The 17,655-nt window shown below is 44.0% G+C and overlaps 1 protein-coding gene across 1 annotated transcript in view; it reads left to right on the top strand.

The window, feature by feature from the left end:
* LOC144527007 (contactin-associated protein-like 4) overlaps nucleotides 1–17,655 on the top strand; it is a 293,082-nt gene that overhangs the window by 169,518 nt on the left and 105,909 nt on the right. The window contains exons 8-11 of the mRNA XM_078264821.1: nucleotides 7,648–7,823; nucleotides 8,982–9,122; nucleotides 13,006–13,276; nucleotides 15,169–15,312. Coding sequence (XP_078120947.1) covers nucleotides 7,648–7,823; nucleotides 8,982–9,122; nucleotides 13,006–13,276; nucleotides 15,169–15,312 — 732 coding nt within the window. The remainder of the gene's footprint in view (nucleotides 1–7,647; nucleotides 7,824–8,981; nucleotides 9,123–13,005; nucleotides 13,277–15,168; nucleotides 15,313–17,655) is intronic.

The following is a 17,655-nucleotide window of genomic DNA, read 5'->3' as shown; positions in this document are numbered from 1 at the left end:
CTTCTAACCGTAAACAAACTGGGAACTATATTCTCAGAAAGGTGAAGCACTGCTACTTCTGCTACTTGGGCGGAGTGATTTGCTAGCAGCACCTGAAGCCCTGTGGTGAGGAGCAGAGAGTTGGAGTAATAGAGTCAACAGTTACTAGATAATAAAAGCATAGTGACCTTGTTATTTGTACACCCTGTGACTATACAAATCACAACATGTAAACAGGAAAACGTTGGCGTTATTTTGTCACTTATTGGGAGCAGTAGGCTAGTTGGAACGATGGGCGATGGACGGGGAACTGACAACTGCGTTGGTCTTAAACTAGCAAAGACACTTGCGTCGGGCCTTGCGCCGCGCTGCACCGGGTGCAAGATAGGACCTTAAGTCATGTTAAATTAAGACTGCATCCTAATAAAGAGAGACTGCAGCTGCAAATGATAACAGAGAGAGTGAGAGGAACTCAGACCAACACTGAAAAACAACAGACAGCCTCTCTTCTACTTCTTCTCCTCTTCCTCTGTTCTTCTTATATTTATATATTTCTTATATATCTGTTACATGACTATTTGCCTCTGTTTTCCTCCTCCTCTCCTCTTCTGTTGTCATTACTGTTGTTTGTCTTGGTGTGTCTCCACAGATCTCCCATTGCTATATTTTCTCCACATCGGAAGAGACCATTTACCTTTTTCAGCTCCCTCTGTCTCTGAAACACACACACGCACACACACACACGAACACACACACACACACACACACACACACACACACACACACACACACACCCCTTTGATACTCCCCATCGGCCATCTTTTCTGTTTTCCTCTTCCGTCCTTCATTGTTATGTATCTCTGTCTTTTGAAAGTGTTTTTCCTCTTGTGTTTTTTTCTTTCAAAAGTATCCCTAAGCCTTTTTCAGTTCAGTGTCATTCGACTTTCTGTCTCATATTTTCCGCTTTATTTCACCTTCCATCTCCTATCTCTGTCTCCCTCTCTCTACATACGTGTGCTTAGGTTACATATTGTGTGAATTAGGTCATCTGTTGTGTGTGTGTGTGTGTTGACCTTGGGTTCATCATGGTCCGCTCTGCTCTGTTAACACTAACACACCTCCAGGTCTGAACCCCCCCCAGGGCAGATGCACTTCACTTTATGAGGCAACACTGAGTAGCAGCCACTCTGACCTAGGAAACAGTAATATTTAGAAAAACCGACAGTAGATAAAGCTGCCTTCAGATATAGCACTACAACCGCTCCCACTCTCCTTAGGGAAGTGTTTTCTTTGTCCTGCATGGGGAATATTTTTTTTATTATATTTTGTTTAGCTTTTAGGAGTTATGATTTTTCTCAGTTTTGCTCTCTTTCTTTTTTTTCATTTGTACAGCGTACCTTTTAGAGTGCTTTTGTTTAACATATTTCAGAACATCAAGTAGTGATATTACACTTGATACTGGAGCTCGTAGGCAAACGATGATAATGTATTGCAGCTAAAGCTTTGTATTGATGCTTGAATCATAATCTCAAAGACATTCCAAGACTCATTTCAGTGACAAGTCAGCAGATAGATTTGGTGAATATATCAGAAGGCAACTAAGGCACTTCCACGCAGATCGTAATTGGTGTTCTTCATTACTGAAATCACCCATTTTGAACACAATTGCCTGCATGGAAAGCTTCAGTGCTTTAAGAAAACTACCGTATGTTTGCTGACTACTTAGTTCCACATGGTGAAACAATTGTTCCCTCATAAGTTACAGTCACTTACTTTGCTCCACTGCAGGGTAATAATCAGTGGACTCTGCATTAGGAAATCCTGCACCCCAATAAATACGATAAAAGTACAATTCTTAACTGCCAATTGAAAATGCTGATTAAAAAATGCTGGGTTTAAACTCAGAGAAACCAGATATTTGGCTGCTGTCACTATTTGGCTGATGCAGGATGCGACTTCTCTGGCTTTATAGTGGGCAGGTAGGTGCAGTATAGTGGAATTAACACTTGTATTGAATAGTGTAATGCTAGTTTTACATAATCTAAGTCAATATCTCTACTTTCAGTTACTTTTGTGAAGTACCAACCCGTTCCCAACTTGTCATATACTGACGCTTGGTCAGTGGCTGTCAGCTTCAGATACGATGCAAAAATCACCCTTTAGGTCTGTATGGAAGGCACCGGGCAGAGCAACAACTCTGCAGCGCTGTTGGATGATGTAGTATTAAGAGGGACAACGGTAGCGAGCAGTATGAAAGACCGAAAATCCACGTAGGGATGTTGGTTGAGGTGGTGGTGGATGGGTCAAACATCACAGGACTTTCACCCAAGAGAGCGGGGTTTGTGTCCCGTTCTTGTTCTGCGTCACTGAAACATACATTTTGTAACCCCACCCACCATCTTTTCCTAAATCTAACTGTCCCGTTCTTGTGCCTCATGTCAGTTAAACAAACGTCCCGACCAACAGTGACGCCAAGAGTCCCGACTAAGCGTGTCTAAATATGACGCTAAAGGGCTAGACGCGAGTCCTGAGAGCGTCACATAGTGGGTAGATGCTAAAGGAGACTTTTTGCATCAGTAACAAACGCCAAAGGCACCTGACCATGCATCGCTTTTTGATGGGATTGAGAATGTGCTGCAACTAAATAATGATTCTTCATGATCATTTTTTCTATGTTTGACACAGAGGAAGATACTGCAACTGCTGCGAATTGGACTGTCCTCATTTTGTTATCTTGTGTCTACAGTTTGGCTTAAATGTGGATGATGGTATCTCACAAACTGCCTCACTTCACCTTTCTTACTATTTGCTTCAAAATAGGAAAACTTCTGAGGCGTCAAAAATCCTCCAAACAAACGTCTTACTCTGTGCCCCAAAGCTGTGGATCGTTACAGAGCTTCTGATTTGGGCTGAATATGTGACAGGCATGGTGCTTTATGAGAGTCAATAGCTGAAATGATTATACCAGCCTGTTTTCTGATAAGAGCTGTCAGTGTCTCTCTCCATAATCAGATTTTATGCGGCAGTAATATAACAGCAGACAAGATGCAATGAGGTGATTCTGCCTTGAAGACGTGCAGAATGATGAAGTAAAGACGATGTAGTTTTTAGACTCAATCCCAAACTTTTTTATTAACAAGGCCCTAGACTCCCTTCTGACATTGGCTCTTAACCTTCCCCCCCATCCCTAGACACTACACTTTGGATTAACCCAAATCCTGGACTATGTATCTGCCCATTGCACATTCTACGTATATATCCTAAACTTTTTGCACATTGCCAGAGGTGGGAAGAGTATAAACAAATTCTACTTAAGTAAAAGCACTATTGAATGAACTTGAATGAACTTTTACTTAAGTACAAGTGAAATTACCTGAATAAAGATTTACTCAAGTAAAAGTAAAAGCTTCATTTTCTTTTGCGTTCTTCAGCAGAATTGAACAGACTTGTCCGTCTCTATCCTTCTTGTGATTTAAAGGTGCACCATGAGTTCCTGCATGGTTTCAGCGTGATTTCATTTTTGTCTCAAATCGTAGGCATCTCTCCTTGATCTGCTAGCTGCCTGCCCCCTGAACACACCGTGAAAAAGCCCGGTCTCGGGAGACGACACAGGGGTCGTAAACGTCAAACAAACACTAGAGCCACAAGATAGATACCAAAATACAACAAAACACTCCAGCCAATCACCAACAAGATGGTTGGGGGAGGAGGTGGGGGTTAGTGACAGTTAGTCAGTTAGTCATGACAGTTACGGAAACATGGGGGGAGGGGAGAGCTTGCTCTGTTTTGTTTTGAATTTACTTGGAACGTCAACAGAAGAGACCATGCAGGAACTCATAGTGCAGCTTTAAGCACCAGTGAACACAAACTGGTGCTGCCCATCATTCACTGCAGTAGTTTCCCAGGTGCAATCTATTTCCTTAATGTTCTGCATTTACTGTTTATTTCATAAATAATGTTTAGTATGTTTATGTTTGTGTGTGCACCAACCACCAAGGCTAAATCTCTTGCATTACTTACTTTGCAATAAATCCTTTTCTGATTGTGATTCTGATTGTCTGCCACCTGCCTATACAACCAAACCAACACAACCATTGGCTGTGTATGCTGACCACGGTGCAGCTCTACTAACAGTTTACTGTCTTGCTCATGGGCACATAGTTCAACACATTCAATTAAAGTTCATTAATAAAAAATTAAAGCTAGTTTTGGAAAATCGACCTGACAGCGTACATGGACACTTCCTTCTCTTCTCTCATTGCTGTCTAGCAAGGCATGGGATGGATTTGCTTCAGACAGATGTCATTTTCAAAAGCCCAAATGCACATCTTATTCTGCTGCTCTGTCTTTGATTCCAATATTCAGAAAAAAACCGGCCACTGTTTGCAAAATGTCAAATTTCTAGGTTATTGAGACCCAGTTCTTGAATATCCTGTATTCGAGGTGAGAAATAAGCTACGCAGCTGCAAAATCATGCTTAATTTTGTATCTATAACACCTAGTTTACAGTAATCAGTTCCTCTTAAGTCCAGGGGATTACGAGAGGCAGCAAGTCACGTCTTTGTCCCTATACTTTCAATGGTTTCCTTATTGGACCAGGACTGTATGTAGCAACAAAAAGCTCACTGTGAGATACAGCCGGGCATTGTGAGTCATTCATTACTTTAAATAGTATTTAAAGCAAGTAGTTTGTGCAAGTTGCACTTAGTGCAGTATTGTGATGTTTACGAGTCTTATCTAACACTCAGTGATGAAGTGTTAAAATGTTGTGGTAGGAATGATTTCTTGTTCATATTAATCAATGAAATTAATCAAATAATCAGTGATTTTGTATGTGTTTCCACTCTTAACTCTCATATTGCTTTGTGCTTGCTCTTTCCAGTCATTTAGCCAGTAATCAAATCCTCCATTCAATGAAACCCTCAATCCTAAGGTCCTCTCCCTCTCTTCTCCACCTCCAACATCTGATTTCTGTTGAAGTCTTGCCGTTGTTCCTCTCATATTGATCTCTCTGTCTCTCTCTCCACTCGTTCAGACTGTAATCAAATATTAAATGTGTTGACGGGACAGACTTCCCCTGTTATTTATGGTCTACATCCTAACTTTCTCTCTTTTTCGATGAAGTATCTTTTTTTATCCAAGCTGCAGACAAATAAGCCTGCTTACAAAATAGGCTGAAATATCTCAAATACATTTGTCCATCATCTTCCAAACTGTCTCTGTTTTTCTCTTTGAAGTTGGATTTGTCTCTCCCTAAAGAATAGCTAATACATTTTTAATGTCTGACTGTAGCCTATTCAGCTTCAAAGTTTCTCTTCCAGTACTTTTGGTGGGCAGAATCCACTTATTTTGACTCGCTGGTGCTCATCAATCATTGATGATATCTTACTATGAACTATGGTTCCTCTCCAGTTTTTAAGCATTATCACACATTTGGCACAGTATGCAGATACCCGGCAGTCCCTAATGAGATGAGAGAGGCCAACCTCGGCGTGCTCCCCTCTGTGGGAAACTGAGAACAGTGAAATATTTAGACACAGCATGGAGGCTGGTGTGTTGTGGCTGTCATCAGGTGTGCTCTCCCATGACACCAGGACAGGTTGTTAGAAAGAAGCAGACCTGCAGGTCAGATAATGAGAGGACAAACACCAGACTGTCACATCACATCACTAAAGATAGGAAAGGAGAAAACAACATACATGAAAATAAAATAGATCAGTTATATTTAGTAGAAGCAAAGCTGCAAATTAAATAACCAGAATAACACACTGCGTGGGTGTGGCTCAGGTGGTAGAGCAGTCACCTATCAATTAGAAGGTTGGGGGTTTGATCCCTGGCCCTGCAGTCCCATGTTGTGTCCTTGGGCAAGCCACAGGTTGCATCTCTTGAGTCCTCCACTTGCCTCCTTTCCTTGCGTCTTAGTCCCTCCCACTGCATCTCATGGCCGTCATTTGATAGCTCCTTGACTCCTCAGTCCTCGGCTGAACCGGAAGTTGTTCTGTCCCTCCTCGGTGAAAGCCCTCTCAAAATTCTTATTTCTGTCCCGAGGACTGAGGAGCGAGAATCGAGGAGGGATCATCGAGGAGCTATAGGCGAGGATACAGAGAGTAGCTTTCCTGGAAGCCGTGCTGAAGGAGTTGCTAACTCCACCCAAACAGCTGGCGAATTAATGTGACGCTTCAGAGGACAGGACGTCTCATCCCTCTAAAACACATTTGCTCGTTGTCTCTCTCCTCCCATGATTTCCTCACGTCTCTCCCGTGCCTCCTCGTGGGAGGGGCTAAGACGCGAGGAAAGGAGGCAAGCAGAGGAGTCGAGGAGGCAACTTAAGGGACATGAGAAGCACCTCATGAAATCATGGGAGAGAGGAAACAAGCAAATGTGCGTGAGAGGGATGAGACGTCCTTTCTTTTTCGTCAGCTGTTTGGGCAGAGTTAGTAACTCCTTCAGCTGCACGGCTTCCAGGAGGGCTGCTTTCGTGTTTCCGCGCCTATAACTCCTCGATGATCTCTCCTTGGTGCTCATTACTCGGTCCTCGGGACAGAAATAAGAGCTTTAAGGCGGCTTTCACCGAGGAGGGACAGAGCAACTTCCGGTTCAGCCAAGGAGCTATCAAAAGAGGGTTATGAGATGCAGCCACTGAACCCGGAATTGCTCCCGATGCTGCACCATCGGAGTTAGAATGTGTGTGAATCTGATGAGCAGGTGGCACCTTGTACGACAGCCTCGGCCACCAGTGTGTGAATGTGTGTGTGAATGGTGAATGGTGCCTGTAATATGTAAAAGTGCTTTGAGTAGTCGTTAAGACTAGAAAAGTGCTATTTAAATACAGTCCATTTACTTTTACCAGAATAGCAGACTTCATAACATTGAAAAAACACACTCACAACTCCAGGAAAACGAATGAAGTTTGATTTTATCTTTAATGCATACGGTTCTTCTTTCGTAATGTTAAGTTCAGACTTTGCAAATGAAACAGTGGTGATGTGTTGATTAAAAGACTGAGAGTCTGTGTCTGTATTTTCTATTTACTTTGTGATTAGTCTTAAAAAACAATCTCTTTGTGTCTGTCTGCCTTATCCTCTCCCAACCTCCCCTTCCTTTTCTTTTCATCCGTTGACATCTGTGTCTTCGCTCCTCTTATCTTCTTCCTTTTGTTTGACGCCTTCCCTCCTCCTCCTCACCATATCCACCTCTTCATCCTCCCTGTTTCTGCCCCTTCCTCTTCACTCTTTCCTTCCCTTCCTCTTACTTCCTGTCACCTGGCTATCTCCCGATCTTCCTCCTCCTCGTCTCCTTCTTCTTATCCTCCTGTATGCCCTCTTCTCAATTATTTTCCCTCCCCTGTCTTTCTTACTACTCACTCTTTCACTCCCACCTTCACCAGCTCAACCCTCTCACGTCCCTCCTTTGTCCAATCCTCATCCTCCCTTTCCTTTTTTGCCATCTCGTCTTTGTCACCTCCCTTTTCCTCCCCACCTGCTCTTTTGTGTTGCTACTCCTCCTTTATCATCATTCAGGTAAAAAAATTATTTATTTTTGAAAGGCACAGAGGTGAGGAAGGAGAGTGGAAGTAAATGCGGCTTGATTTTTGATAACCCTAACATTCCTTGTCTTAAATCCTATCTACCCCGTTCTCCTCCTCCTCCTCCTCTTCCTCTCTTCCAGGTAGGACTTCATCCTCTGAACCCCGGCTCCTGGCTTCCCTCGGCAGCCTGTTAGATGATCAGCATTGGCACCATGTAGCGGTGGAGCAGCGCCGCTCTCACCTCAACCTCACTGTGGACAAACACACAGAGAGGGTTCAGATGCCTGCAGAGTTCAGCCACTGGGACATCCAGCAGGTGTGTGTGTGTGTGTGTGTGTGTGTGTGTGTGTGTGTGTGTGTGTGTGTGTGTGTGTGTGTGTGTGTGTGTGTGTGGAAGAGGGGGGGTTCTGTTGACACAGACAATCCCATCTCGTAAAATACGGAAACTTGGTCAGGTGCCTTCGTCGTTCTTATTGACGCTAAAAGTCTCCTTTAGCGTCATATAACGCTTGGTCGGGACTATTGGCGTCCCTTTTGACGCAGTTATGTTAAGGAAAAGGTCATGGGTGGGCTTACATTTCTGTGACACGCGGGAATAACGGGACGGTTGGGTTTAGGAAAAGGTTGTGGGTGGGTTTAAGCTTCCGTGACACGTGGCAATAATGGGAAGAAAGCGACTTTAGGAAACGTGACACGAACCCTGGTCTCCAGGGTGAAAGTCCTGTGTTTGACCCATCCACTACCCTAACCAACCTCCACTACTCGCTAAACCCTAGGTAGCTGCTGCTCTGTTATACAAACACGCTGAAGGGGGCCTCTTTCGTCGCTTCAGACCCTGACAGTCACTGTCCAAACGTCGGTATTTTACGAGTTCGGAGTGAGAACGGGTTGACACAGAAACACACCTGCATAAACATAATATATACCTATGCAGTGGTGAAAGCAGGGGCGGGGCAACAAGGGGGAGCACCGTCACTTGGCTGCCTGTTCTGCCAATTTTCCCAGCCCTTGTCACATGACCAATTATTGTTTCCATGACGACTATCCAAAATTCTGATACCATGGAACCAGCACTGGAATTGTTTTTTCGTTTTTTTATTTGGCAGACTGAGCCTATAGAAAATGTGTATTGTATTGGATATACAATTTTTGTGATGTTTTCTTTATCAGAATAGCATTGCGTTTTTCTATCCTTTCTAATATTTCCCATATTTCTAAGCAGATTTTCTATGCTGTATTCTGATAAAATGCCCCCCTGTGCCACAATTATTTCAGCTGGACTTGTAGGCCTGGAGTGGAGAAGAAAGTACAGTATTTCTCTCTGAGATGTAGCGGAGTAGAAGCAGAAAGTGGCATGAAAAGAAAAGACTCAAGTACCTCAAATTTGTATTAAGTACAGTACTTATTTAAATGTACATTCCACCACTGTATGTATTCATTTTCACAGCAGATATTTGTTTCCGTCCCCATACAGCTGAGTGTCGGGGCAGTCCAGAGCTCTCAGAAACCAGAAGTCTCCAAGAGGAACTTCCATGGCTGCCTTGAAAACCTGCTGTACAACGAACTCAACCTGATAGACTTAGCTAAACACAAAGACCCCCACGTTACTGTAGTGGTAAGTACACTTTTACCATGAACACCCGCTACTGGTGCATGTTTTTGCCTCATCATTCAATACCAAATTTCTATCCCTGAGGAGCAAATCTCATCAGAGTCGGTGAGCCAATAAGCATGCAGCATGCTTCTACCAAGATCTAATAATGTCTGTGATTGGCTGTCTAACGTTACACGTCTTAGGGACGCGCAGGAAAAACTCTACTTTACCATAGAGACGGATCACCTAGTAGGAGCTGGAAAAATAAATAAAAAGATGTGTGCCGTAATGTGTAATGTTGTAATTGATTTATTTAAAAATAATGGATTTCATAAAATTGGTATAGAAAAAAGTATCATTCAGGAACCGGTATCAAAGTCACAGCATTGGTATCGGTACCGGTATTGAAATATTTTGAAGCCCTACTAATAGTCACTTGCAAATGTTCCACTTTGTTATACGCTTCTTGGGAGTGAATAGGTCAGAGCTAGTGGTGGGAATGACGATATGATATTATCACGATACTTATGTCACGATACGGTGTTATAGCCATTTTAATTATATTGCAATATTCTTCGATAATAGTTTTATCTAAAGAGATACGTTTCTCAGTTTGTTCATCTTACGATCTAGTGGACTAAGAAAGCAAATGATTGAATTATTTCAGTACTAAAAAGTTAAACTTCTACAATAAAAGATCAATTCTAGGCGCCCATGTATCGATACAGTATTGCCACGGAAAATATCGGCTTTTCGCCCTCCCCTAGTCAGAGCCTAAATGGCAAAAATCAACACTGCACATACCCTCTTCAGATGTATAACAGTATTGATCAGTTACAAGATTAGCTGAAAAGGGTAGGTCCATGGGAAATACTAGCCTACAAATCTTTTGTGGCACCACATAGAGGTGTTATTTATTCCTCTAAAGTGACAATGACAGATCACTTAAATCATTTGGTGGAAAGCACAGAGCTTTGATGTTCAGCCTCTCAGACTCTCTGGGCTCTGAGCGTTTTTATCTGGGAGAGAATGCAGCATCAATAGCTGCAGCTGTGCCACCTCAAATAAAATCTGCAGGCTATTTTTGGCCCTGCAACAGCTGATAAAAGATTGTGCTTTGTGTTGTGTGTGACTATTACTAGAGGTGCTAACAAACCATAAGGACAAAGGCTAAGACCATAGACAGTATATATAATGGACCAACAGATCCCGTTGCTCTGGACGGAGACCAGTGAAGGATATTAGAAGCTCTTTTCCCGGTGATAGCTGAGCGTTACTGAGCAGCCTCCAACTGAGCTTGAAGACGTAGATGTGACGTGAGCAACCTGTCTGAAAGTTGGAAGTCTTCTGGTAGCTGTGCCAAGAGAAATCTCAATCATTCCCAATCTTCTTACTTCATATGAATTCACTTGCCACATACGTACATAAGTATTTCCAATCCATCAAAACGTTGCTGAAATATTTTGTTCTGATGCTTTTCATGGACTCTCTATGGGCTTCTCCCTTGACTGTTTGCCTCCACGTCCCCCCCCCGATAGCTTCTCCTGTACTATACGGTAATTTCTCTACTGTGCGACAGAAAGTCGCGTGGTTATGACACAATCGTTAGCCTATTTTTACAAAAACGTCTGCTACGGAGCCATAACATGAGGTACAAGGTAATGGAGCCTTTTATACATTGTCATGTTTCTTTAGAAATAAACAATGGACAAATAGAGTCTTTAAACGCTTCAAAGTGACGTCAAAATGAATGGCAGTCAATGGAATGCTAACGGGAGGTGATGGCTTGTTAGCCTACAATCTCCCCATAGGAGGTACGCTTTTCGGATGCTCACTTATCCCCTTGGCTAAGACTCCACTGAAGCTTCTCCAATGCTAACCAACCCCTAACACAGTGGCGCCGCCAGCCGTAAACCTCTCTGTGCGTCCATTTGTTTTCTGTGAGACGTGAAACTCATCTAATGAGAACAACGCGTAAATGCTCACAGGAGCAGCAGCCGACAGCAGCTCTGTTCTGCTCTCTGCTCTGTTCACAGTAATCATTGTCTCATTAATTATACCTTATTTCACCAACAACCCATTCACTGTTAATCAAATTGTTTATTTTTAAGGACTCGATCCGTAGATAAAACACCACGTAAATCCGTAAAACCCACGGACGTTATTCATATCTCCGTACAGGATCGCTGACAGCTGTCTGCTCTGAGCACATCCACCTCTCTCTCCCTCTCTCTTACAAAACGCTTCAGTAAACAGTAATTCTTTTTTTAAAAAACAAAAACAAAAAATCTTTTTTAGACTTAAAAAAAAGAAGTCTGAATTCTGAGAATAAAGTCCGAATTCTGACTTTTTTCTCAGAATTCTGACTTCAAACTCAGACCTCAAATACATTTTTCATATGTGGCCCTAATCCTCTTCCATATTACTGTAATGTAGCCTTTCAAACAGGAAAGCCAACAGTTTTGCCCTATTACGATATCCAAAATCTATAAAGATATCTAGTCTCATATCACGATATCAATATACAGTAGTAGTTATATATTGCCCAGCCATGTGTTTGTATTTCTTACATGCAGGTGTGTTCATACATCAGCCATCTTAGAGCACCAAAGAGAAATCATGTGGATGATGTTGCTAATGAGCTGCTAGCTGGTTAGCGACTGACGAGCGCCTGACGAGGACAGTGAGTGATGAGAGGTCAAAGGAGAGGAGACTTTCAGTCACTCTACCTTGTCTTCTCCATTAGGACCTTTAGATGTTTCTACAGCGACAATAAGTGGACCCAGCTCAGTGGAGAGCAACCTTTTCTAATAAATGGCCTCTCATTACAGTAAAGGACCAGAGAGTGGAGAAGCCAAGATAGAAAAAGATTCAGAGAATCACATGCATGGCTGAATATCTAATAGAGACTATTAGCTATAGTCCTTTTTAATATAGAGACCACTTTTGGCCGTTTTTAAAGGTATGATAACAAAATGAAGTGTGTGTGTTAGTGAATGGCTTTTGGGGGATGTTATAGTGCACTTTTTGCTTTTATATTTTGCAGTGGTGCAGCATCCTCCACCATGTACGTCCATATATCACGTTAACAGCTCTACAAAGGGCTTTTAGATGTCATCTGTGTTTCCGGAGCATTATAAAGATAGCGGGATGATATTGCCAGCAAAGAGCTGGGACTGTAATATATTACTGCTGCAGCCTTAGCAACGGACCTGCTGTCATTATCACTACTCAAAACAATGGGCCGCAATGGAGAAGTCTATATAGTCCCCATTCACACACATACCCAGCTCCCTCCACACCTCTGAATTGGCTGACATTGGTATTTTTCAGTTTAGAGGAGACTTGCTGATGAGATCATTGGGACAGAGGTCACACATCGGCACGCCCTCTGCAACTGATTAATATTCATGTTTGATGTTGTTTTTAATCTCTCCAGTAATCATGTTTCTGTGCCGCCTCCTCTCTCTCTCTCTCTCTCTCTCTCTCTCTCTCTCTCTCTCTCTCTCTCTCTCTCTCTCTCTGTCTCTCTCTCTCTCTCTCTCTCTCCCTCTCTCTCTCTCTCTCTCTCTCTCTCTCTCTCTCTCTCTCTCTCTCTCTCTCTCTCTCTCTCTCTCTCTCTCTCTCTCTCTCTCTCTCTCTCTCTCTCTCTCCCTCTCTCTCTCTCTCGCTGTCTCTCTCTCTCTCTCTCTCTCTCTCTCTCTCTCTCTCTCTCTCTCTCTCTCTCTCTCTCTCTCTCTCTCTCTCTCTCTCTCTCTCTCTCTCCCTCTCTCTCTCTCTGTCTCTCTTTCTCTCTCTCCCTCTCTCTCCCTCTCTCTCTCTCTCTCTGTCTCTCTCTCTCTCTCTCTCTCTCTCTCTCTCTCTCTCTCTCTCTCCCTCCCCACTCTGCATCTATCTCTCTCAGGGCAATGTGACCTTTTCATGTGCTGAGTCGCTTTCCGTCGCCGTGACGTTCCCCGGCCCCCAGAGCTTCCTCCAGTTGCCGGGGGCGGCGGGGGCGTCCTCGTCCGGGGGCGTGTCCGTTGGGTTCCAGTTCAGGACGTGGAACAAGGCGGGGCTTCTGCTCACCTTTGAGCTGCCTCAGGAAGGGGGCGTGGTTTGGCTGTACCTGAGTGAGGCCAGACTGCGGCTACAGATCCATAAGGCTGGCAGGGCGCTGCTGGAGCTCACTAGAGGTCAGTCTACAGGTCAATTTATGCTTCTGCATTAAATTGACACCGTGGTACGTGGAGATGCGGACCCTACGCCATAGCCTGCCGTGCACCTCTCAAAAAATGTAACTACATGTCGCGGCAAACTGTGTTTGGTCAGCTCGGCCGTGGCTTGGCTTGGCCGACTCATTTCCTGGTTCTCCTCCAACATGGAATCAAGGAGAGGGTTAACTTCTCCTGCTACAGCTTTCCCACCAGGGTCAGAAAGCACAGGGGAGACACTTTGTTTCTCCGTCTCTCCAGTATTCGCTCCGAAGCTAACCCCCGTCACTCTCTCACTCGCTGTACCACACACTCCCCACACACACACAAACACACACACACACACACACACACACACACGTGCCGGCCCTGCTATTCTCTTAAAGGGATTCGCTAGAACAACATGGACACCAGCACACAAGTATAAAGGCTGATTTATGCTTTTGCATTAAATCGAGTGGGTTCGTAGGTAGTAACGTGGAGACACGGACCTACGCCGGACCCTACGCCGGACCCTAGGCCGGACCCTACGCCGGACCCTAGGCCGTAGCCTGACGTACACCTCTTGAAAAATGTAACTACACTTAGCGCCGACGAACGTCGCTTGGCCGTGTCTTGGTAGCGTTGCATTTCCCCCCGACTCATTTCCTGGTTCTCCTTCTCCATAAACAACGTGAAATGAAGGAGAGGCTTAACTTTTCCTGCAGATTTCCCACCGTGGTCAGAAAGAACACCTTTGTTTCTCTCACTACGACTCTAGAGTCGCTACTCGCTCCGAAGCTAATTGCCGTCACTCTCTCACTCGCTCTACCACACTATTCTCTTAAAGGAACACGCCGACTTATTGGGACTTTAGCTTATTCAGCGTATCCCCCAGAGTTAGATAAGTCCATACATACCCTTCTCATCTCCGTGCATGTTGTAACTCTTTCCGACGGCTCCACAGGTAGCTTAGCCTAGCACGGATCCTGAAGGTAATCGGTTCCATCTAGCCTACTGCTCCCAATAAGTGACAAAATAAAACCAACATGTTCCTATTTACATGTTGTGATTTGTATAGTTACAGTGTGTACAAATAACAAGGTCACATGAGACACAGACATCTTCTAACCGTATACATACTGGGAACTATATTCTCAGAAGGTGAAGCATTTCTACTCTCTGCTCGGGGCTTCTCAGGTGCTGCAAGCATATCACTCCGCCCAAGTAGCAGAAGTAGCAGTGCTTCGCCTTTCTGAGAATATAGTTCCCAGTATGTATACGGTTAGAAGATGTCTGTGTCTCATGTGACCTTGTTTTTTGTACACGCTGTGACTATACAAATCACAACATGTAAATAAGAACATGTTGGCGTTATTTTGTCACTTATTGGGAGCAGTTGGAGCTGATTACCTCCAGGATCCATGCTAGGCTAAGCTACCGGTGGGAGCCGTCGGAAAGAGTTACAACACGCATGGAGATGAGAAGGGTATGTATGGACTTATCTAACTCTGGGGGATACGGTGAATAAGCCCAATAAGTCGGCGTGTTCCTTTAAAGAGATCAACGCACACACTAAAGCACAAGTATAAACTTCAGGTCACTTATGTAGGCTACAGCATAAGCTCACGTAGATACTCCACACTGCCCCTTAACTGCCTATAAGATTCATTTCTAACCCCTTACCTCTTGTTACCAATGCCTAAAAGCTTAAAAATGCCTTACACCCTACCTATAGCTAATCTTAACCTCAACCTCCTCACACGTCACCCCTAACCCCTAATCCATTTATGTTTAATGAGGTTGAAAATCATTCCTTTCACTCTTTGTAAACATTGTAAAATGCTATATGATTGGAAATGCATAGGATAATAATTATGACGATGTTTTCCCAGGTTCAGCTCTGAATGACGGTCAGTGGCATGCGGTGGAGCTGAACTCCAGGCGAGGTCACGTGACCATCGCCGTGGATGAAGAAGGAGGAGGCGTCGCTCATGCCAGCCACTCCGTCACCGCAGGAAATCACCTCTTCTTCGGTGGTAAGAGTCAAATCGAATCATGTCAAAGGTGTCAAACTGTTGAAGGTGGCAGTCACTGAGCTGCTGCACCAAACTGAAACAGAGCATAAATCAGTATTCAAGAGAAGTTTTTGCTACACGAGTCATTCAAATACATTTTGCACTAGGTCTGTGTTAGTTCAGCTATATTTAAATTTTGAATTAATGCTTTAGTGCGTAACTTTTTCATATTAATGAACATCCGTTACATTCAAGCCATTGCCAGATGAGTTTCTACAAAGCTAATTAAAACTCTCAGCTCCACACAACTCTCTCTGGATTTCTCAGTGTGACTATGTTCAGAAGATTGTGGCGTCCGGTGACTTTCCCACGCAGAAACTCCAGTGAAGATAATGACCTCTTCTGAAGAGTCCATCATGTTTTTGTAATCCTCTGTGTCCTAGTTGGCGGTCACGGAAGGCTTGTATCATGTGGACGTGCCGACAGTTTTGTTGTCATTACTTAGAATTCCTCATGGGGGAGACAGAAACTACGCACTATAGCTTTTTAGGCACTATTATCTAAATGATTCATTTAAATTAGGGCTGCATGTTTTTTGACTGATATTGCGATTGCGATATGATTCACAATATTGGAGGAAATTATGATTTTTTTAATGATTATTCTCATTTTCATTGAAACATTTTAACGCACCGTCTGTGCCGGAAGCTAACGCAGTGTGAGAGTGTGGAGGGAGAGGAGACAGACGGAGGAAAATAGCATTATTATTGAGAATAATAATTAATTATTATTAAATATAAAAATATAAATATAAAAATAATTTTCAATCCCGTGATAGCCTTTAGTCTATAGAAAGAGCCAGCATCTACGCAAATCTACGTACCTGTGCGTGGAGGACTACACCTTTTCTACAAGTAGCTAGCAAACATTAGCCTCAGGCTAACGCCAGCTTCATGGCTACATCTGCACCTTGCGAGTCCCCACCTCCCCACAATATTTCCTTGTTGCTTGAAAAAGCAAACAAAGAAATTGCTGACCTTAGGGAAGAAGTTCGTCGGCTCTCCGAGGACTTAAAAACCAAAGATGCCTTGTTAACCGCCTACCTGGACGTTGCTCAAAATCAATCGCTCCAAATCACAACTCTCTCAGCGGCCTTCCAGGATACTGTGCTCTGGGACCCATCCACCTGCCCACATCCATCTTCTAGTTCGACACCGACCATAAGGCCATCCTGGACTACAGTGGTTCGCGGCCGAAAGAGAGCCTCGGGTAGGGCTCCATCGCCTCCTACCCTCAGCCTCTCCAGTCGCTTCGATGCCCTGTGGAAGCCAAACGTTCCCCCGGTAACGGCCAACGTGGTTACCCGGGCGAGCCCCACTTCAAAGCCGACAGACCAGCTGTCGTCACAAAAGAACACCGCTGCCTCACGGCGAAAATTTCTGAGGGTCGCGGTATTCAGACGGTCCGGTGGCCTCCCTTGCCTGAACCGGCCAAACAACAACGTTCCTCAAAAACAATCTCCCCCACCGAACGGTAAGCAATATTCCTCTTCTTCTCCTTGTCCATCTCAAACCGATACTGATGCTGTGCTGTTCCTGCCACCGGCCATTCATGTCCCCCCACTCCTCGTCCGCTTTTCCCCCCAACCACAATAATTATTGGTGACTCCATCACCCGGGATATAAGGTTTTTTAATGCTGTCACACACTGCTTTCCTGGAGCCAAAGTTGCAGACATCCTGGCTAAAGCTGTGGACCTGATACCCTCACTCCCGACCTCTATTAAACGTATTGTGGTCCATTGTGGACATAACGACATGTCCTATCAGCAGAGTGAACGCACAAAGAAAGACTTTGACACTCTTATTGAAGCTTTAAAAAGCACTGGGAAAAAGATTTTTATTTCGGGCCCACTACCATCTCAAGGTCGCGGAGATTTCCTTTTTAGTAGACTACTTGGCCTTTACGCCTGGCTTCAGCATACATGCAACATCCACAAGATAGGTTTTATTGACAATTTCAAACTGTTTTGGGAACATAGCTCCCTGTTCAGCAGGGATGGGATTCATCCCAATAGATGCGGCAGCCAGATGCTACGTGGGAATCTGCGGCTCGCCGTGCAGACGCAAACCTTCAAATGACTGTTTGCACCTCGTAAACAAACGCACAAGCGCACTTCCCAGTTATATTCTCCCATAAGTTCTCACTCCTTTACAAATAACTCTGCTAACCCACAGACCAGCTATATCATTCCAGTAAGAATCAGTAATATCAGTAATCGGAGGCACAGCGCAACACGCTCCTTTGTACTTCATTTTGAGCAACCATCCATTTATAATCCCATAACCACAGTATCTGTCCCCCG

Source organism: Sander vitreus, chromosome 12 (genome assembly GCF_031162955.1).
Source record: "Sander vitreus isolate 19-12246 chromosome 12, sanVit1, whole genome shotgun sequence".
Classification (NCBI taxonomy): Eukaryota; Metazoa; Chordata; class Actinopteri; order Perciformes; family Percidae; genus Sander; species Sander vitreus.
Note: the sequence above shows the minus strand (reverse complement) of the source record. Positions and strands in the feature narration are given on the sequence as shown.